Source organism: Neovison vison, chromosome 5 (genome assembly GCF_020171115.1).
Source record: "Neovison vison isolate M4711 chromosome 5, ASM_NN_V1, whole genome shotgun sequence".
NCBI lineage: Eukaryota > Metazoa > Chordata > Mammalia > Carnivora > Mustelidae > Neogale > Neogale vison.
This window is the reverse complement of record NC_058095.1, coordinates 20,704,336-20,726,795: the sequence shown is the minus strand read 5'-3', so window position 1 is coordinate 20,726,795 and position 22,460 is coordinate 20,704,336. Positions and strand designations below refer to the sequence as shown.

The 22,460-nt window shown below is 51.7% G+C and overlaps 2 protein-coding genes across 2 annotated transcripts; both read right to left on the bottom strand.

The window, feature by feature from the left end:
• Nucleotides 1–971: 971 nt before the first annotated feature.
• Nucleotides 972–7,576, bottom strand: KRT9 (keratin 9). The gene is made up of 9 exons (XM_044250221.1): nt 7,243–7,576; nt 6,887–7,179; nt 5,277–5,359; nt 5,008–5,164; nt 4,570–4,731; nt 3,754–3,879; nt 3,411–3,634; nt 2,305–3,029; nt 972–991 (listed from the first exon to the last, which is right to left on the bottom strand). The coding sequence occupies exons 1-9, from the start codon at nt 7,574–7,576 to the stop codon at nt 972–974; spliced, it is 2,124 nt and encodes a 707-aa protein (XP_044106156.1).
• A 9,929-nt stretch (nt 7,577–17,505) lies between these two features.
• Nucleotides 17,506–21,878, bottom strand: LOC122906227 (keratin, type I cytoskeletal 14). Its single transcript, XM_044247953.1, has 8 exons — nt 21,334–21,878; nt 20,025–20,107; nt 19,312–19,468; nt 19,012–19,173; nt 18,798–18,923; nt 18,474–18,694; nt 18,330–18,376; nt 17,506–17,760 (listed from the first exon to the last, which is right to left on the bottom strand). Exons 1-8 carry the CDS (start codon nt 21,874–21,876, stop codon nt 17,663–17,665), a joined length of 1,437 nt encoding a protein of 478 aa, XP_044103888.1. The 5' UTR covers nt 21,877–21,878; the 3' UTR covers nt 17,506–17,662.
• Nucleotides 21,879–22,460: the final 582 nt, after the last annotated feature.

The window sequence follows — 22,460 nt, the reverse complement described above, 5'->3', positions numbered from 1 at the left end:
TTACTGTGCCTTGGAGCACTTTATTTGCACTGTATTTGTTACCATCTGTGAAATCTTCCAAAGCAAAATCACATTGGTTTTGTCCTGTTTCCTTCTGTACCTAACACATGACCTGCTAATAGACTATGGCACACCATTTGCACAAACTGGCCTCAATTATGGCCCTTCCTATATCCATGCCCTTGCCATGTGACTTTGTAGCTCCCACTATCAAGAAGAGTCTATTTCCCCTGCTCTTGAGTCTGGCCAAGGTTGAGACTTGCTTTGGACAGTAAGATGCGGCCAAAGTGATTACTCTGAGCCTAAGCCTCAAGAGGTCTTGCATATTCTACTCACTCTCTTGGGACACTTGCTTGGGGTAGCCAGCTGGAGGATGAGAGTCATGTGTCTCACTCATCCCCCAACGCCCCAACAACACCTAGCCAAGCCCCAGAGGCAGAGCCACTAGCCAACTTATAGCTGACCATAGATGCATGAAGGAAAATAGAACTGCCAGTCTACACTGCCAACTGCAAGATCATGAGCTAAATAAATGGTTGTCATCTGAATTCACTAAATTATGGGTTGTTTTGTTACAAGCAAAGGTCAACTTACAGAAAACCCAACCAACACTTTTCAAAGTGGATTTGATGGGCTCTCCCTTCACCTCCTTTCTGCTCTTTTTTAATCCCAAAGAACAAATCAGTCAAAGCCCAAGTTTTATTTGCAGTAGGAATGCTTTATTAGGAACTTGAAATCAGGCAAGGAGTGGGATCACCCCCAGACCAGACAGTGGAAGAGAGGTCTCCCCAACCCTCCCAAGGGAGGGAGTCAATGGGCAGAGAGAGACCCACTCAAGGCAGTCCCAAATGAGCTCTGGGGCTCGTTGCCAGCTGTGCCTGATGCCAGAAGACAATGAGCAGGCTTCATTGGGAGGCTGCCTGTCTGGAGGACACTCAGCTGGGGCAGGGCCAGGAACGTTTACAGGAGCTCTAATATTGATTCTGGTAGCCTGTGGAGAGAGGAAGAGAGGTAAGAGTGTGAAGAAAGAACTTAGAAGAGGAGAAAGAGAGAATGAGACTTAAAGAAAGAAGGCACACTGGGAGCGAGGAGACTGGAGCTCAAAGAGCTGGAAGAACCCTGGGGTCCCAGTGGCCCCCATCTAATTCCTAAACCTCTCCTGCAGCGGCCCTAACATATACTCTCTCATTTCATTTTTTTTTTTTAAGATTCTACTTATTTGATAGAGAGAGCACAAGCAGAGGGCGCAGCAGATGGAGAGGAAGAAGCAGGCTCCCCGCTGAGCAGGGAGCCTGATGTGGGGCTCAATCTCAGGACCCAGAGATCATGACCTGAGCCAAAGGCAGATGCTTAACTGACTGAGCTACCCAGTCTCAGCCCCAATACCCTTCCATTTCTGAGGGTGAAAGTTCATGAGCCTGGCCCTTTCTCCACTCAACAGCTATATTAGTAAATTTCTTATATACTGAGGCAAGGCCTCAACTACATCCATGGCCCTGCAGTGCCACTTAACACACAAAACCACATAAGACACCCTAGAGAAGGAGAGCTCCCACACACCTCAAGGCTTCTCTGAGCTAAACATCCCCAGTTGTGTTACTCAGGCTTTTACTACAATTTCATATTAAATTTTTATTTTATAAAATTCAACATACAAGAGGGGAAACTTTCTCTGACCTGGAGACCACTTGACTGTGTGACCCTTCTACATTTAGATTATTATGTTCAGTATCTGTTTTAGATGGTTGCACCATATAACAGACTTGTATGAGCCAACCATTGGCTATATCTTTTCTACCTGAACTAATGCTGATCCAGGTCTCCCCATCTAATCTTTTTATCCCCATCTCCCCTTTTAATCATGATGATTAAAAGTACTGGCTGTAGAGACCCACAGAGCTTAGTCCCTCAGTTGTTAGTTTTATGACCTTGAATAAGCTACATATCTTCTCTGAACCTCATTTTCCTTATCTCTAAAATAGGTAAAACAATACCCATCTCATAGTGTGGTGGGAAATATATAAGATAATGCACAATTTCCAACCCATCTCCTATGCTATTGAGACTCAGAACATGTGTGGATTTGGTCCTAGCCTCACCCAAAACTCTGTCAAAATTAATGAATGATAATTCAGAAATAAATAAATGTATTACATCTCACTAGAGTGTATACACCTCCCTAAAATCTAGATCTGTTCAGAATATTCACTTCCCAGAAAGCTCAAAGATACTCAAAAAGGGGTGGTAACTTGACAGCTTAAAACCCATGCCCCCCTGACCTCACAAGCTAGAGTTGTCCCTTACCTTGTTTATCATCACATTCACCAGATTTGGAGGAAGAGGACTGGGACTGAGATGATTTTCCACTTCCTTTGGATCCACTGCCTTCTTCATAGCCACTACCACTTCCTCCTCCAGAGCTGCTGCCTCCACCATAGCTGCCTCCACTTCCTCCTCCAAAACTACTTCCTCCACCATAGCTGCCTCCACTTCCTCCCCTGCCTCCACTTCCTCCTCCAGAACTACTTCCTCCACCATAGCTGCCTCTACTTCCTCCTCCAGAGCTACTTCCTCCACCATAGCTGCCTCCACTTCCTCCTCCAGAGCTGCTGCCTCCCCCATAACTACCTCCACTTCCTCCTCCAAAACTACTTCCTCCACCATAGCTGCCTTTACTTCCTCCTCCAGAGCTACTTCCTCCACCATAGCTGCCTCCACTTCCTCTCCTGCCTCCACTTCCTCCTCCAGAGCTGCTGCCTCCACTTCCTCCTCCAGAACTAATTCCTCCACCATAGCTGCCTCCACTTCCTCCCCTGCCTCCACTTCCTCCTCCAGAACTACTTCCTCCACCATAGTTTCCTCCACTCCCTCCTCCAGAGCCGCTGCCTCCACCATAGCTGCCTCCACTTCCTCCTCCATAGCTGCCACCACTTCCTCCCCAGGATCCTCTTCCATGACTGCCTCCACTTCCACCTTGATATCTATTTCTGCCACCTCCAAAGTGGCTTCGTCCAGATTCATGAGATTCACTGAGAAGGAAAGATAACACAGAGAGAAAAATTAGTGACCCCACATACATATTCAAGGATGGACCTGGACAGAGTCAAGACTCAAATATGAGTCTTCCTAAGGTTTCCTTCTGCAAAGCAGAGGACAGACCAGGCTGGCATCACAACTTGAAGAGAGAGCCTCCCTCTCCCTGGAGCAAAGACTAGTCCCTTCTCTCATCTTTACCAATCTCCTTTCCCAAAACCCAAATGCCTTGAGGTTCCTTTACATCATGAAGAAGTCCTCAACCCATCAGACCCCTGTGTACAGGAACTTCCCCAGCTGCCTCTATCTAGAGGGACAGATGTAGTGTCAGGAGCATAGAAATTCCTAGGGATTCCACAGAGTCCCGGGGAACTTACAAGTCCTCCTGGCCACCCTCAAGGAGGTTGCGGTAGGTCTTAATTTCCTGTTCCAGCCGTGTTTTAATGCTGAGCAGAAGGCTGTATTCTTGATTCTGGCATTCAATCTCTTGCCGGATCTCCGTGAGCTGGCCCTCCAGGTTACTGATCTGCCCTTGCAACTGCTGCAGCTGGCCACAGTAGCGGTTCTTGGTGTCTTCCAAGGACTTCTCCAGGGCCGATTTCTAGGAGGCAGAAGGAGGCTGTAAGAGGGATGCTACATCATAGCCCCTTCCCACTCCAGGGATCATGCCAAGCCTTCGGTGCTTCACCCTGACAGAGGGTCTAGAGCAGAACTACCAACCTTGCTGAGCTGAGACTGCAGCTCAATGTCCATCTCCTGAATGCTGCGCTGGAGCTGGGTCACCTCCTTGTGGTTGGACTCCATCTCTTGGCCACTGGTCATCACCTCCTGCTCCATCTGGCTCATCTGAAAATCCAAGATCTCGATGAGAACCAGGCTGCACCAGAGACTTCCATGGGCAAAGTTCTGTGCTCACCCCCCAGACCTTTACCTCTGGGGCCAAGAGTGAACCAAAAACAAAGACAAGTAATCCTGAGTTCTGGGTCTGCTAGCCAGCCAGGGTAATCAAATTACCCCAACTGAATATTCCCTCTCAGCAAGTCTTCAAGACTCTTCACACTTGTCCCCAAATCACCTTTCTAACCTTATTTCAAACTGACCCCCAATCACATACACACTATAGACCATGCTCTCGTGTGCCAGGGTCTATGCTAAGCACTGGAGGCCCAAGGAGGAAGGGAGTCATCAGAGAGCTCAGTGTGGCATGAGAGGCATACTATGTACATCTACTAGATTCTGAGGGCACATAGCCTTACATGAGTTGTTCATGCTTTGCCTGGTTCACATATGTAATAAACCATAAGCTTCTTGAGGGCAGCAGTCTTATCTGGCTCATCTCTGAGACATCAGGACTTCACATAAAACCTGCTACTGACAAGATAACCAATAATTGTGTTTGTGGTTTAATGAATGAAGATGGATAGGTGACAGCTAGACTAAGAGATGGAGGGGTGGGCGAATAGAGAGATGGGGTGGAGGAGTGGAGGGATCCGTGGAAGAGAGAGAGAGGTTGAATGGACAGCCCACTCTGCTCACCTGAGTCTCATATTGCACCTCAATGTCCTTGCGGTTCTTAGCACTGATCCGCTCATACTCCTCACGCATGTCATTGAGGATCTTGGTGAGATCTTTGCCAGGAGCAGCATTTATCTCCACACTGACATCTCCAGAGTTGTGCCCAGTTAGCTGATTCATCTCCTGCCAGGAACAAAGGAGATGTGAAGTCAAGGGGTGAGATCCTCTCCACCAACTTGTAGCCTTCACCTTCTCCCTCCCCAGAGGTTCAAAAAGGAGGCACAGTTGTGAAGGCAAAGCACCACTACCATCATAGGCAGTGCAAAGGAGGTACTGGAAGTATCCTCATATGTCAGGGAGAGGGTGTCTCCCAAGCAGTGCCCCATAGCTGTCCCCTCACTGTCTCTGCATTTCTGTTTCTCCCTCTCCTCAATAAGCCACAAGTACCCAGGGCCATACCTCCTCATGATTCTTCTTGAGGGCCATCATTTCCTCCTGCAGAGACTCATACTGCATCTCCATGTCAGACTTTTGCATGTTCATATTTTCAAGCACCTTCCGCAAGCCATTGGTGTCAGCTTCCACTCCTTGTAGTAGGCTGTTCTCCATCTCACACCTGCACACCAGCCACAGTAGGGAATGAGGGCACTTGTCCCTATAGGGACCTTCAGAGCACTACAGGGTGGGGAAAGACTGATGACAGCAGAGGGAGTGGGAGCAGAACTCACTTCATCCTGAAGTCATCCAGTGTCATGCGAGTGTTGTCAAGATCCAAGAGAGTCTTATTACTGTTCACTGTGATGTTCAGAATCTAAAAAAAAGAGGAGATGGCATGGAACTCATGCTCCCCTACTATGATTCCCTGCTGGGAGGGCAAGAAGCCAGGCAAAGCTGTAAGAGGTGAGGACTCCATCCAGGAAGACGCTTAAGAGGTAGAAGGAGCTTCCAATAGCTGGTACAACCCACAGAACTTTCATGGGCTTCAGCAAGGATATTCAGTATGGCATTCATTCATTCATTCATTCACTCAACAAATATTTAAAGATCTATTACAAAAGACACTGTGGAGTTTAGAGATCAATGATATATTGCTCCTCAAGGAGCCCACAGTCAACTACCACATCCAAAGTTATCATAGAAGAATTCAAGGAAAGGAAAGATGACATATGGCTATAGGAGATCAAGAAAGACTTCAGGAAGGAGGTGACAACTGAATTTGTCCCTGTGCAGCTAAGATTCCACATGGATAAATAGATGGAAGAGGTTTGGGGTAGAAGAAACAGGATATCTAGAGGCTGTTTATCAGAATTTGTAAAGGCAAGGGGAACAGGTGGGAACAGCAAATTGGCTAGACTGTGAACTCCTCAAGACAGAGACCAAGTCTGCTACATCACTATGTCTGCCAAGGGCAACACTGAGGGTAGTCATTCATTAAACTGACTGAATGAATAAATGGATAGATGGACATTTGGATGGATGGATGAGTGATAGATGGATGGATGGTGGGAGGGTGGTCAGATGGAAACATGGGGGAGAATGGAAGAGTGGATAGATTACTTCTATCCCCAGAGTTCTAGATCCTATTCATCATGTAAACAACTAGCGTGTGTACCTGGAAAGATTGAGACAAGCCTCTATAGAGGTCCAGGAGAAATAGGAAGGAAGAAATACAGCTTCTAATTTCCCAAACTAGAAAGCTCTAAATTCTTAGAGTGAGGGGAGTGGCAGACAGAGATTTTTCTCCTCTCTTGAGTCATATGACCTACCTGTTTGGGGGCAGTAGCTCTCTTACCTGTTTTTCTTGTGATTATAGAAGTTTCAAATCAACTGGGACCTAAGAGCTGGTCTGCATTAAATACATAGGAGAACAGGTGTGGAGAGGGCATCAGGTTTCCCAGGATCACACAGTGAATTGGTGGCAAACCCAGGTCTGCATCACTGGCTCTCAGCAGAGCGCCTCCATCTCTGTGCTCCCTCCACATTGCCTCTTCATTCCCAATCTGGCCAGGCCAGGAGGAGACCCCCTACATCCAGTCCCAGGTTCACCCATGTTCATCTAAGCCTCTTTTCTGCTCTGTTCAGACTCTGAAAGTGAGGAACATGATGATGAAAGCCCAGAGCCCAGGCCAAAATCCCAGCCCTGGTACCATCAAGAACCAAACAGTTTGTTTTTGATGAAAGCATAGTGTTTCTTAAAAAATGGATTCCCTATTACCTAAGCCTAGGGTCTAACATCTGACCTTTTTGAAAAATGAAGCATGTGACTGTGTGTGGGCGGGAGGGGAGAGAGAGAGTTACAGAGAGACCAGGAGAGAGGGATCAGAGTTTCTCCACATACCTGGTTCTTGAGGTCTTCGATAGTGTCATAGTAGGACGAGTAGTCCCTGTGGAAGGTCCTGGGTCCCTGCTTGTCATACCATTCCCGGATCTTATTCTCCAGTTCCTTGTTGGCATTCTCCAGTGCCTGCACTTTATCCAAGTAGGAAGCCAGCCGGGAATTGAGGTCCTGCATGGCTGTCTTCTCATCAGCACCCAGAATACCACCGGCACCACTGTCAAAGCCACTGCCAAACCCCCCAAAACCTCCTCCAGAACCACCTCCAAAGCCTCCTCCAGAGCCACCACCAAAGCCTCCTCCAGAAACACCACCAAAGCCTCCTCCAGAAACACCTCCAAAACCTCCTCCAGAAACACCTCCAAAACCTCCCCCAGAACTACCACCAAAGCCCCCAAAGCCCCCAAAGCATCCTCCAGAACCACCACTGAAGCCCCTAGAACGTCCACCAAAGCTACCAGCACTAAAGCCTCCCCCAGACATCCCACCGTAGCTGGAGCCAAAATTGCCAGCACCTCCCCTCCCACAGGCCCCAGAGCTCCCAGCTCCATAGCTACTGGAAGAGGTGAACCGGCCCCCTCCTCCACCAGCTCCCGAGCAGCTCATGCGGCTGAAGGAGGACATCATGCTGCCCCCACTGCCCCCAGAGCTGCTGCGGCTCCACGGGGAGGACATGAACTGTCTGCAACTCATGTCTGGCTCGTCGGGTAGGAAGCAGTCGTTGGAGCGCTGCTAGCTCCCGAGTGCAGGGTACCAAGCCATCCCCAGGCCTTCCTACTTATACCCCCAGCTGAAGGTGGCACGCCTAGGTGTGCCCCTCTGTCTGCACCAGCCTCCCCCTTCGGACATGAAGGAGGTCTGGGATCGGGAGGCGGCAGGGCTGCCCCAGGCTCGGCGTCCTTTGGTGACTGCCCGGAGGCCGCCCAGCCTCTCTCCATTGTGTGGGGTAATTTGGTGATATTAGGCTGTCAGGGGTGCCATAAATCAGCTCTGCTGCCAAGGGGGTGACCTAGATCTTGGGGTTTGGTCTCTGGCTGGCCTGACAGCCGGTCTGAGGCTTAGCCCCTCTGGGAGGGAAACTCCCAGGAGCAGAGTCACCTCCCACATTGATGATTATCACTGTCCGCACCCGTCCCTGCTCCCAACTTAGTGCCCACTGTGTGGGTGGTAGGACTGGGGTACCAAGGAGTTGTACCCTGCCCGCAGAGAGCAGACAGTGAGAGCAAGAAGACCAGCCCCAGCCTCTCAGAGTCCCGGTCTGATGGGGAGCCCAGTCCTTGCTCCCAGAGACTCCAGTCCGGTGAAGGAGGCAGCTGGCATGGCAGAGAGGCCAAGACGGTGACAAAGCAACATGACCACCAGCACTCGGAAATGGCAACCGAGGCTCACACAGAAGACGCAGGAGAAGGACCAAATACATAAAGTGGTGCTGGTGCTGGCTGACCTTTGAGGATGAAGGCAAGGGCCTTGACTATCCTGGTCCTCCAGCAGGGCCCAGTAGGGGCTATGGAATAGACCTTGGTTGATTGCCTAGCCCATACTGAGCACTGGGAGGGATACAGAGATGTGTGGCTTTTCCAGCCCTCCTGGAACTTGCAAGCCCCCTACTCCGGCCAGAAAGTGAGACGCATGTTCTGTTGAGCAAGACCAGAAGACAGAGATAAGGAAAGTGGGGGGCTCTGGTGCCAGACTACCTGAGTCAACCCCAGCTCCCCACTCACAAGCTGTGTGACTCTGGCAAGTTATGTATGTGCTCCATGCCTCTGCTCCCTCTTCTGTAAAAGGATGTTGTTAGTGGGGTGCCCGTCTCCTAGGTAGAGACCCATGAGAAGTGCTCAAGAAACGGTGTGACTGCCTCTGGTCATTCAACCCCAGCAGCCCTCTGGACTCTGCCCTCACCTGGATCTTTGCCACCGGCTCATAGCGGCTCTCCCTGCCTCTCTCAGTCCTGACTCCTCCTCCACGCAGCAGCCGGAGTGGTCTTTCCAAACCCAGACTTGACCACATCACTCCAGTCACTTCCCTTCACCTCCAAGATAAGGTCCACCTTCCTGGCACTCAAGGCTCATACTGATCTTTCCATCCCAGCCCTAACCGCCATCATTCCATTATCAGGGATGATAATGCTCAGAGCTTCCAGTTTGCTGCAATTCAAATATCCCTCCATCTTTTCTACCCAGAGACTCCTACTCATCTTTGGTGATCCATTTGTGTTTCCCCTCTTCCATGAAGCCCTCCTGCATCCTCTTTCTCTGGCTTTGCACTTTGCTCCATTGTTCAACTGGTCCTTGTCCCAGTACCCAGCACCATGTCTCATCCAAGTAAGATCCCAACACTTATGGAGTAAAGGAGGGATAACTGGTATTCCAGGTAGGAGAAGCTAAGATCTAAAGGTGAGAAGAGAGACACCAGGGGGTCAGCTTCTGGAAAAGGCAATGACCTCTGGGCTGTAGCTACAGGATGCTCAGGCTTCATAAAGGACCAGTGTTTCTTTTTTTTTTTTTTCCAATTTATTTATTTTCAGAAAAACAGTATTCATTATTTTTCCACCACACCCAGTGCTCCATGCAAGCCGTGCCCTCTATAATACCCACCACCTGGTACCCCAACCTCCCACCCCCCCGCCACTTCAAACCCCTCAGATTGTTTTTCAGAGTCCATAGTCTCTCATGGTTCATCTCCCCTTCCAATTTACCCAAAAGCACATACCCTCCCCAATGTCCATAACCCTACCCCCCTTCTCCCAACCCCCCTCCCCCCAGCAACCCACAGTTTGTTTCGTGAGATTAAGAGTCACTTATGGTTTGTCTCCCTCCCTATCCCATCTTGTTTCATGGATTCTTCTCCTACCCACTTAAGCCCCCATGTTGCATCACCACTTCCTCATATCAGGGAGATCATATGATATTTGTCTTTCTCCGCTTGACTTATTTCGCTAAGCATGATACGCTCTAGTTCCATCCATGTTGTCGCAAATGACAAGATTTCGTTTCTTTTGATGGCTGCATAGTATTCCATTGTGTATATATACCACATCTTCTTGATCCATTCATCTGTTGATGGACATCTAGGTTCTTTCCATAGTTTGGCTATTGTGGACATTGCTGCTATAAACATTCGGGTGCACGTGCCCCTTTGGATCACTACGTTTGTATCTTTAGGGTAAATTCCCAGTAGTGCAATTGCTGGGTCATAGGGCAGTTCTATTTTCAACATTTTGAGGAACCTCCATGCTGTTTTCCAGAGCGGTTGCACCAGCTTGCATTCCCACCAACAGTGTAGGAGGGTTCCCCTTTCTCCGCATCCTCGCCAGCATCTGTCATTTCCTGACTTGTTGATTTTAGCCATTCTGACTGGTGTGAGGTGATATCTCATTGTGGTTTTGATTTGTATTTCCCTGATGCCGAGTGATATGGAGCACTTTTTCATGTGTCTGTTGGCCATCTGGATGTCTTCTTTGCAGAAACGTCTGTTCATGTCCTCTGCCCATTTCTTGATTGGATTATTTGTTCTTTGGGTGTTGAGTTTGTTAAGTTCTTTATAGATTTTGGTCACTAGTCCTTTATCTGATATGTCGTTTGCAAATATCTTCTCCCATTCTGTCAGTTAGGACCAGTGTTTCTTGAGATGCTTTTAAGCAACACATGGAGACTGTGAAATAATATTGAGTCACTTGGTGAAGAAAACACTCCTTTTTCTATTTTTCAACCTTCCGATCAGTCAAGGAGAAAATCCCAGTTGGACCCTACAGCACCTTCAACATACCTCCCTAGTTGCCAATCACCATTTCACAAACCAAAGCTGGCCTTGGGCTCAGAACCTAGAGGAACCAACAGCTTCTAGTTAGAAGTTAAGTATTTACTTACAACATTTCCTTCTATTTCCAGCGAGTGATTCTGATGTTCATTTTTTGGTAGTAACAGTATAGGATTTCCTTCATAAGCATCTATTTGTTAAAATGACAGGTAAGCTGATGTACCAAAATGCAGTAACTATTTAAATGGGTGATACAAAATATTAATGTAAAATATTAAATGTCAAATAAAAAATTAAACAGGGAGTTCAAAAAAATCTTGACGGCATTGTGTGAATGCCTAAGGCACGGGAAACTTACACCACGGGTGGTGGCAAGCGTGTTGTTTATAAACCTTTCCCAGGCTCCTGCCAAGCTTGCTGGTGAGCCCAGCACCTGCTTGAGATATGACTGGAGCCCTGGGAAGGCCCTAGCCTTTTTTACCTCCTCCCCTAGTCCCTGTGTGAGCCTGCCACCCCGGGATGTGCACCCCATGTCCCAGATGCTAGAGCCGGACAGAGGAGGGGTTGGCAGAGCTGGGTGAGCAGGGGAGGCCAGAGCCAGAAGAACAACCCCTCTGGGGTTCTGCACGTGCATGTTCAGCAGAGGCATTCATGTCGGGGTGGGGATGGCCCAAAACATCCAGTCTGGGGCTGTCAGGACCCACCTCCCTGACCAGAAGCTTCCAACTGGGGTACCTCTACCCAGGTCGCTTTGGTGAGAGAGCCCATTTCCAGCCAGGGTCCAGAGCCCTCCAACCCCTGTCCTCAGCCACCTCCTCCCTCCACCTTCCTGGCAACCCAAACCCACACACAGCTCAGAGCTGCATGTGGCAACCCGCAGAATTCCGGGGCTGCCTGCGTGGGGCGGGAGAGGGGGGTGCGGATGGGGACAAGACACCCATCTGCCAGGGGGACAGCGAGGTGAGGACTTAACAGTTCATGTGCTCGATTGTCACAGCTGGATCTCCCCTGAATTTTGGACTTAGCTGGTCAATTTTTTACTTACACTGAGGGAACCCTGGTCACTGCCAGCCCTGCTCTACCCCTCCGGGCTGTCCCTGCGCATATGCTCCAGGGCTTGCTACCCTCTCTTGAGCTCTCTCTCAGTCTCTCTGCTCCCTCCATCTGGCACTCCTCACTGGGGCTCAGGAGGCCAGGCCCTGGAGTGGAGAGAGAAGGGGCTGCCTCCCAGCCCTGGGACCTTGGTCTCAGTCTCCTCATGAGAAGCCCTCCCACTCACGGTTGTCAGGGGCCATAAATACAGTGCGGGCATCAGGGCTTGCCAGGAGGGGTTGATGGATGAATGCCCCACTGCTCCCCACATCTGCCAGTGCCCTCCACATCTGGCCCTACTTCCGGTGTCAAGAGGAACCTGCTGTGCTGGACAGTCCTACGGCCCGGAAATGAGGCCCTCCTCCCGTAGGCCCTGGGCGCTGTCCACTCCCCCCACCCCCCACCAAGTTCCCTGTCACAGGGATCCAGACCACGGAAGAGGAGCTCAGGGATGGCGGAGGCTCGCAGAGCCCTGGCCCGAGTGAGTGATTTCTTCTAGCTCACTCTCATACCCTCTCGGGGCTCAGGGAAGCCCTCTGAGTCCCAACTGAAACCCCTCCTACAGGAAATCTCCAGAGCACGAGTGAGAAACGACGCACACTCTGCTCAGGGCACCTTGGCGCCTGAGACCCAGGGTGGGTCCCCAAGGCCAAGGCCACAGTCCACACCTGCCCACCACACCAACCCCGGCAGTGCAGCCCCTGAGGGGCTGCTCAGATTCAGGCAAACAGAGGAGCAGAGAGGAAACCAGATCCACCTACAAGGTGTTCCCAGAGGGCAGCCGGGAAGGGGGCTGGGGACTGAGGGGGCAAGGACAGAATTCCTCGGGCTTGCCCGCAACCAGCCGCTCACACCTCACACTTGCTGTGTCACTGAGCTCCAGGTGGGGCCCAGGGAGCACCCTGAGTCATCGTGCGTGGCTGTTCTGGGAGGCAGGCGTGGGCCCGCCGGCCAGGGCCTCCATTACCCATCTAGGCAGGGACTGCTTGCTGGCTCAAGGTCAGGCGCCTTCACCTGTTTGCCAACACTTCTGTCCTCACATCTTAGGTGACTGCCACCACCCCACATAGCCAGAACCCATGACACAAGTGGCCCTGGGCAAGGGAGCCAAGACATACCTAGCAAAGTGGTTCAGAGCACCAGCTCTTGGAGCCAGACAGGTCTAAGTCCAAAGCCAAGTTCTTCCACCCATTTAGGGAAAGTTGCTTCCCCTCACTGAATCTCAATTTCCCCACTGTAAGTTGGGATTCTTTTCTTAAGTGCTTGCTCTATTCGAGGCATTGTCCTGAGTGCTGGGGATAAAGCGGTGAGCAAACTGGACATTTGCCCCTGCCTTCTTGGACAGTTATGGGATAAAACAGATCCTCAGGAAGAAATGTATAGTTCAAAACCGGGTTGGTAGAAAAATGGGGAGTATGCAATGAAGATGAAATCCATCTGGGAGACTGGGGAGGGCCTCCCTGGAAAAAAGACACTTAAGTAAAGAGTGAGTAGGAGTAGGTCAGAAGAGGAGCATCCCCGGGAAGGCATAGACAGCATGTGCAAACATCCTGAGGTGGAAAAGAGGGACATGACTGCAAAGGCAAAAGACCAGTGTGGCTAAAGGGTTGATGGTAAAGCTTAAAAGAGCTAATGCAAAGCTACTTGTGTGGGTCCAGCACCTAGTGGGACATGTTCCTCTCCATGACACTGTGCCTGCCCCCTAAATTCCCCTGGAACCCTGTGGGTAACTTGGGTTCCCAGCCCTCTCTCTTGTTATCAGTCTACCCCTCTGGTCTGTGGAGCCCCTAGTAAGATCAAGGACTTGTGCTCAATGGGGGTTGGAGAGGAGGGCATACAAAGTTTGGAGGACCATGATTTCTTCCATCAAGAAACCTCCAGGGCTCCAGACAAGACCCCATTCCTTTGCCTGCCCCGTTGTATTTAATCCTCACAACTGTTTAATGAGGTAGATACTAATTTTAAATCATTTTACAGGTGACTAAATTGAGGCTCAGAGAGGCCAAGTGTCTTGGCCACAGCCACAGAGCTAAATGAAGAGAAGGTAAAACGGGGCTTATGCTCCAGTGAGTGGGAGCTAAGACGGACACACGGTTCAGGACTCCTTCTCTCCATCCCCAGCCTCATACCCCTTTTGGGGCCTTCTCTACCTTCCTCTTCACTTGGCCTCTCTCCTTGTTTCAGTCTGTCTCAATGCCCCCCCCATGTTCCTTCACTCATGAAAGAGCACATTTCAATAAATATGTGTGAGTAAGTGAATGAATGAATGAATGAATGGTCCTCACTGCCTAGTCCTAGCCCAAAGCCTTCACTCTTGTCTCTGACTCTGTCTCTGTCTCTGACTCTGTCTCTCTGTCTATATGCATTTGTTTCTATCTCTGTGTCTCTTTTTACCCTTTCTCTCATGCCGAGATGCCCCAAAGTCTGGAAGGATACCTCCAAGGAAAAAGCTTCCTTTCCCAGGCTTGGCCCTACAGCTGATGGTACCACACAGGGAAGTCCCAGCAGGAAAGTGCTGGCCCAGCAAAGGGCAAAGGAGGAGCTGCTGGTACATGTCCTATCTGCCCGAGGCCAGGCCCTTGCCCCGGAAGTCCCTTGCATCCCCGTGTCCCCTCTGTGGCACCGTCCAAGCTCAGTGAGGTGAGCCAGGCTGCGACATCAGGACCTCCAGCCTCCTGGGCCTGGGACATCCTTGGGGCTGCCCCCTCTGACACTCAGTTGTAGGACTAGTTTGGCTACATTACCCAAATCAGGTACCAGTGGCCTTGAGGAAGAACCTTTCACCAAATCAGGTAACCACAGGCTGACATGCTACTTAGGCCCATCAAGTTCCCTGGACACAGTTGAGTTCCTTTCACAATAAAAAGGGCCCCCAAAACTAAAGAGGACCCAGTAATTCAAGGTGGGCCCATCCATAAGACAAAAACCTCAGAGTCAGCCAGGAAAAAATTCATACTGGTCCCGTGGGGCTCTCAGCCTGGTCCCATCCCTGAGCCAGAACACAGGAGGAAGGAAGCACAAGCCTTGGTCAAGGACCAGAGGCCTGAGCACCTGGTCCACTTTCAGTCTGTATGACCTCGAGCAGGCCACCATCCCTCTAAGTTGAGGAGGTTGGGGGAGCGGTCGCCCGCACGCCTCCAGCACTGCCCCTCTGTACTCTGAGAGGGCGTGGAGGGAGGACCACTGCTGCCAACTGGCAGAGGCAGAAGGGAGCCGGAGAAGCCACATGACCTGCCCCAGGCCTCCCACAGGCAATTCCTTCTGCATCCACTAGACTGTGCTGTGGAGTCACTTTCCTGGTTTCCTATGGTTCAAATCCCGGGTGGCCTTCAGGAGGCAGTCTTGCTACTGCCGTCAGAGTCTGGCCCTGGTCTTTAGGAGGTTCTTGTGGTGCCAAACCTTGTGAACAAGATCATGGGTCAGCAGCAGGACTCAAAGCGTTAACTCCACTCTTCCCAGTGCAATATAGTGGTCAGGGACCCCAGAGAGGGAGGTCTCCATGTGAGCTTCTGGCATGGTGGCTCTGTCTGCTCTTTCTCTGTGAGGCCCAGACAGGGTGGAACCCCCTCAAGGCCCACTGTTTGAGTTCCTTCCCTCCCACTATTGAACCTGCTTTCAACCATGTGGCCTCCAGCCACCATCGTTACCATCAAGCACGCCCACTCCCCCTATATTCCCTGCAAACAGATTTAATGGTAGCCAGCCAAGAGGAAAGGAAGTTCACCACACCACACTCAAGTCTAAAAAATCTCGCATTCTCTATTCCTCTAAAGCAGATCTCTCTTGGGGGTGGAAACTTTAATCTGCCACCATCTCCACAGCAGAGTGATGTCTGGGAATTCTTACACAATCTGGAATGTTCTAGGCTTCCATCCTCATGGGTGACTGTTGACAGGTTTGGCTCTTTTCCCAGGTCCATGTGGACTCCCAAATGGGAACCACTCCCCCAATTCCTGCCATACATGAGTTCATTGCCCAACTGGGAACACTAGTCCCTGGGGTCCGGCATCCCTAAGGATATCATGTGGGTCTTGTCACTCTTAGGGCCACAAAACCATCCCTTCCCAGTACCCAAGGAAACTCCTTCCAACACCCTCCTCCCTCCTTCCAAAACTAATCTTTCATCTCCAGAATGGAGCACCCTCCCCCAGACATCACCCCAGATAAACCCTTCCTAATGCCAAAACTCAGGTAAAAAGACATCCCAGAGTTTCAGGAACACAAAGCAGGCCTCTCTTCCCTGGGGTGAAGATGAGGTGAAGAGAAACCAACATCACTTCATTCCAATTCCTAATAACTCACCCTATTACTCTGCCATTTATAGAGCACCAACTATGTGCCAAACACAATGCTAAACTCTTTCCTGCATGAGATCATCCAATCTACCATTGGCCTTACGTGGTAAGGGTTTTCATTCCCTATTTTGTAAAAGGGGATCTTTTCCAAATTCTTCCAGGCTAGTCAGTGTGGAAGCCAGGACTCCAACCCAGGGTGTCTAATTCCAGAGCCTAGGCTCTCAAGATCCCAGATTCCTTGCTCTCAAGAACTAAGACTTTCTTTAACCCCGGTCCTATCCTTGGTTCTGCCTAGAAGTTTCATTCACACAGCCAAATGAATGAGCTCTTGAAATTGACACAGTGACTAGTCAACTCTTTCCTAGCTGGAGGCCATGAGCCCCACCCAACCTCTGGAATCTTCACTATGCACTCAGGTGAGATCCTCCCTTTCTCCCCCTTTTCCAGCCCCTTACAGAAAAAAGACACTTTTCCACCAGAGAATTCTCCTGAAACCTACAACCTGGTTCTTAATGTGCTTTCACTTACTGGATCCCCATAGTAACTCCAAGAAGTTGAGTTCACCTTGCTTACTAGATAAGTGAGGAAACGGAGACTCTCCAAGATCACAGAGCTAATACAGAACAGAACCAGCATTAGAATCCAGTCAATCTGTTCCCAAAGTCTGTAAAACTGCCCTCATCATAGATGGAGAATCACCACACACGAGAGGTAACTCACCCAATATTGTTTACAGTGAATGAGCCTGCACAGTGCCAGGCCCTGTGCTAAGGGGCTTCATGCATTCTTCCAGCAAACCCTCACAAAAAGCCCATGAAGTAGGTAGTGTCATTGTACCCACTTTACAGGTAGGGAAAATGAGGCTTGGAGATGATAGTCAACCTGCACTACATCAACTGATAGCAGTCTGGTTCAGCCCCAGCTCTAGAGGCACGAGCAGGTGGGACGGAGGGAGACAACTTCTCAATAAAGCATGAGTTCTTACTAGGTTTGTGGACCTCCACTGATAAGTATAGGGGACCCATGAACCTCATGAGTTATGTGCAAATGTGCGTGTGCTTATTGGGCTGGGGGAGGAGAAAAGATCTATAGTTTTCAATATATTCTCCAAGAAATCCCTGATGACAAATTGTTTTTAAAAAGTCTTTAACCTTTCACAGTGCCTCGCACACAAAAGGCATGTTGTGTGCACATTATTGGCAAGTGAATAAACAAACTAATGAATAAGTGAGTAAACGAATGAATGAGTAAGTGAATGAATGTTCCTCCATGCCCTGGGAGACACCACGAACGACCTAGGACACACTTCTTTCTGTATCTTTCGAGATGGTGAAATCCATCCCAGGACCTGAGCCCAGTCCACACCCAGGCCCTTTCTCCCAGTCCCAGAGGCCGCAGCCAGGTGCTAAGCTCCAAAGAGATGCTTCCCCCGCTTTCTCCCCACCTCCACTCCTGACAATGACCAGGCAGAGGCGGGAGTTGTGCAACTCACAATGAAGCTTTATTGATTGCCAGGAGGGGGAAAGGGTGAGGAAGGACTCAAGTGTGAAGTGCTTGGCGGGCAAAAGAGGGGATCCCCCAGTGAGATCTGTGTCCACATGGGGGGCCTCCTAGGCCTGAGCGATGCTAAGCAGCCTCAGTTCTTGGTGCGAAGGACCTGCTCGTGGGTGGACACCACCTTGCCATCGTGCACATCCATGACCTTGGTGCGGATCTGGCGACTGGAGGAGGTCACTGGGGAACAGGGAAACAGAGGGTGTTACCAGCAGGAGACAGGCAGTGGAGAAACAGAGTGGGGAGACCAGGGAGTTGATGGGACTTAAATGAACTATCTCCCTGCTGCCCTCTACCCTGACTATCCCTTCGCTCACTGCCCTATCCTAGCACTGATAGCATCAACACATTTTTTTCAGACTAGAGCTGCCTAAGGTCAGGAACAGAGTCTGTGTCCTCATATTGGAGGCTCTTACAGACTCGGACCAGACTGGTTCAGTCCAGATCAACCCAAGTGGACTGGTCTCGGGGGAAGAGTCACTTGGGGGCGGGAGGGGGGGCTGTCCTTGGTGCTGACCACCAGAACCATGGAGTCTGCCACAGACACCAGGGGACAGAAGTAAAAAGTAGAGGCCACCAGCTCCTAACGCTAAGGAAGATTTAGAAATGGCTTCTGCTTCCCAAAGAGGTTTATTAGGGATCCTGGGTGAGGAAACTCTAGCTCAGCCCCTCAAAAAGCCAACTGCCTAGACCTGCTGGGAGACAGGAAGTGGAGATGAGTCCAGGCCTGATGAGGAGGAAGGTCTTACCGTCTCTGGAGGACTGAGAGCCAGAAGAGAACTGGGAGGAGGAGAGGCTGTGAAGACAGAAAAGGGCAAGATCATTAGACACAGGGAGTAGAATAGGTGAATGGGGAAGAGGGACAGGACTGGGCTGGAGGGCCGTGCACTCACTGGGCGTCCTCGCCCTCCAGCAGGCGGCGGTAGGTGGCGATCTCCTGCTCCAGCCTTGTCTTCACGTCCAGCAGGATCTTGTATTCCTGGTTCTGCTGCTCCATCTCGCAGCGCAGCTGGGCCAGCTGCTCCTCCACGTTGCCAATCAGGTCCTGGATCTGGGCCAGCTGCATGCAGTAGCGGCCTTTGGTCTCCTCCAGGCTGTTCTCCAAGGATGCTTTCTGTGAGGGAGGGAAAGATCAGGGAGTCAAGGATCAATGAGGGTAGTCACTCCCTCCTGCCTGGTCCCGAGTCCAACCCATGCCTGGCAGCTAGCTCGCCTACCATGCTGAGCTGGGACTGCAGCTCGATCTCCAGGTTCTGCACCGTGCGCCGGAGCTCGGAGATCTCGCTCTTGCCACTCTGCACCAGCTCGCTGTTGGTGGCCACCTCGCGGTTCAGCTCCTCTGTCTGCAGAAAAGAAAAAAAAAAAAAATTCACACTAGAAGTACCTGGAAGGCCAGTCTTCTGGGTCCCTTCCACCCAGGATGACACCCACCTTGCTGAAGAACCAGTCCTCGGCATCCTTGCGATTCTTCTCCGCCATCTTCTCGTACTGGTCGCGCATCTCGTTCAGGATGCGGCTCAGGTCCACGCCGGGGGCAGCGTCCATCTCCACGTTGACATCTCCACCCACCTGGCCTCTCAGAGAGTTCATCTCCTGCACAACCAAAGCACAGTCCACAGTCAGGATCCTTATGGGCGTTCCCCAGTCAGAGATGTTCCTGGCCTGAGCATTGCCCTCCCCCATCTCAATTCCATCCCTTCCCTCCCATTCATCTTCTCAGCTGGCCCTCACCTCCTCGTGGTTCTTCTTCAGGTAGGCCAGCTCCTCCTTCAGGCTCTCGATCTGCATCTCCAGATCGGCTCTGGACAGGGTCAGCTCATCCAGCACCCGGCGCAGGCCGTTGGTGTCGGCCTCCACGCTCATGCGCAGGTTCAGCTCCGTCTCATACCTGGAATGACCCACGAGAAAAGGAATGAGACACCCATTTGGGCCACATTGAAGGCTTTGTTCTCTGCCCCCTGCAGCGTTTTCCCATAACCAGCACCCCCTGGGAGTGGTTTAGGGAGTCCATCTTGAAAATGGCATGGTTGGACACAGCACCCATTGATGGCTCCGATCTAAGCATTCCTGGGGGCAGGGAATAAAGCAGTTCATCAGGCTGTAGAACTCAGGGAGGGGAGATGCTTCTGGCCCCACAACCAACAGCAGGCAGGACTTCAACTGTGACTGCCTCCTGCACTTCAAGGGCAGGTGGGGAAGTAGGGAACACCTCTCCCTAAAGCAATGGCACCCAAACCTGGCTATGGATCAGAATCACTCAGGTAGCCTGTTAAGAATAACTGAATCAGAACTCCAAGGGTGGGGCCCAAGAAGCTTGTATTTTTACAAGCACCCCAAGGGGTTTTCACATGGCCATCCTGGCAACTTGCCAGCTCTGTTTAGGGAACATGAAAATGCCCCAGCCTGGGAAGATTGGACATCCCGAGCCACCACTGCAAACTCACTTGGTCCGGAAGTCATCAGCAGCCAGCCGGGCATTGTCTATCTGCAGGAGGACATTAGCATTGTCCACAGTGGCCGTGAGGATCTGCAGATGGAGAGGACGCAGGTTGTTGGTCAAACGGACATCACTAGCCAGACTTCATTGCAGCCTGAGACATCAGGCTTGCTTTCCTACTCTCACCCGAGTCTCCCCTTCTCCCAAAGCCTTTGCCACAACAGCCTAAAGGAGAAGTCCCAGTGGTCCAGCTCTGACCCAGGACTTTGCTGACTCCTGGTCAGAAGAGTGGCTAGAAACAGCCCTAGCCTTGGAACCGAAAGCCCTTAAGTCACAGCTCCCGGTTCCACCAATGATGGGTTGCAGGGCCTCAGTTTCCCCCACCTACAGAGGAGAGGAGGGACCTAAGATTCTCAGGACTCCCTTCCCTGGTCTGATTCTCCTCTTTGTGCATCAGCCAGCCCTGCCAGTCTTCACACATTCCTTTTCGAGCCTGTGAGATTGTGGGACCTCAGGTGGGGCTTTCCCAAAAGAGGAGACCCAGCAAGCCCAGGGGATAAGAAAAGAAGAGGCAGAAGAACAAGAACAAAGATTGAACCCTGGATTGGCTGGAGTTCCCTCCCTCATCATCTGATTTACCTAATCCACAGAAGACATCAGAGCCAGACGCCCAGAAGCAGGATCAGTGGGGAGGGCTCCCAGGTTGGAGCAGGGGGTAGGGGTGGGGCTGGAGTCAGGTGACACCAGTCCCCCAGGCTCCCTCCTGTGCAGGCCATGTAAGGTGGGTCATCACTGAGTGTCTCTGCTGGGGTTCTGTGGCCCCCCCCTTCTGTGGGGAGGGGCCGGTGCCAGGGCTCATGGGCGGCAGCCGCCACGGCCCAGACTAATGAGCTAATGAGTGGTTTGGGTGTCTAGCCTGGTCCCGTTACAGCCTCACTCCTCCCCTGTGCTGGGCAACAGGTAGCTGCCTCCTGCATTAGCAAGTGGGCCCAAGGGTTCTAGCCTCAGTTCTGCCACTAATTTGCTGAATGGCCTCGAGCATTTTCCAGCCCCTCTCAAAGCTTTGACTTCTCCCTCTGTAAAGCACAAAGGCAGGAAACCCCTGTCTCACATGGCCTGGGGTCTGGAGCCCAGAAGGCCATGAGCTAGGCCAGGGATGCTGACCAAGCTCTGCCAGAGGTGTCTGGAGCCAGAAGAAGGGATCTGGGGTTGGAGTCGGCCCTGTCTAGGAATCTAAAAATGCCAGTGGCCTGAGGCTTCTATTGTTCCAGTGTGAGGTCACTGGAATAACAGGTCCTGCTGCCCAATCTGCACACCTTGTTCCGCAGATCCTCAATGGTCTTGAAGTAGGGGCTGTAGTCCTTGGTCTCAGCGGGCCTCTGCCTCTGGTACCAGTCCCGGATCTTCACCTCCAGGTCGGCGTTGGCCTCCTCCAGGGCCCGCACCTTGTCCAAGTAGGAGGCCAGGCGGTCGTTGAGGTTCTGCATGGTCACCTTCTCACTGCCCACCAGGAGCCCATCCCCACCACCGAAGCCACCACCAAGGCCACCACCAAAGCCACCACCAAAGCCACCACCAAAGCCCGCACCCAGGCCACCACCATAACCTCCACCAAAGCCGCTACCCAGGCCCCCACCAAAGCTGCTGCTGCTGCTGAAGCCGCCACCGTAGCCACCCCCCAGGCCGCAGGCCCCCCCGGAGGAGTAGCGGGAGGAGGAGACCGACAGGCCCCCATAGGCGCTGGGGGCCCGGCAGGACCCTCCAGCCAGGACAGAGGACATGCGGCTGGAGCCACCGCCGATGCCACAGGAGCCCTTCATGGAGCTGGAGGAGGTGAACTGGCGGCTGCAGGTGGTCATGGTGCCGAGGAGGGAGGTGAGTGAGTGAGCAAGCGAGTGAGTCGGCAGTGAGGAGAGAGAGGTGCTCAGGTAAGTTGGAATAGGATGTGGGTGCTTTATACTCCTGAGGAGGGGGCGGGACTGGCATTTTCCATTCCCCTTGGCTTTCATCACCCACAGGCCAGTGCCAACTCCCAGTCAGATCCCTCCCCTCCCCCGCCTCATCACGTCTATCATATTTTACTGGAAACTCATTGTTTGGGGTGTTTTTGGTTTCTCATCCCGCCAGGCGTGATTCACATAGGAGGTGTGGGCCTGCAGGCTATACTTTCCCATCCAGCCCTAGGAGCCGCGGCCCTCGGGAGCCTGAGCACCGGGCTTGGCCAGGCGGCGGGGAGTAGGGCCTCTGCACCACAAACCTGGTGACCTGGGAGAGTCCCAGGAACCAGGTGGGCCTCTGACATCCACAGAGAGGAAGTCCATCACCCCAGGGGGTACCTGGCTGGAAAAATGCCAGCATGGCAAGGTTACAGGAGGCACAGCGATGCCCTCTCAGCATCACCATCTATGGAAAAAGACAAGAAGTTCTTGGGGGTCTTCCCAGA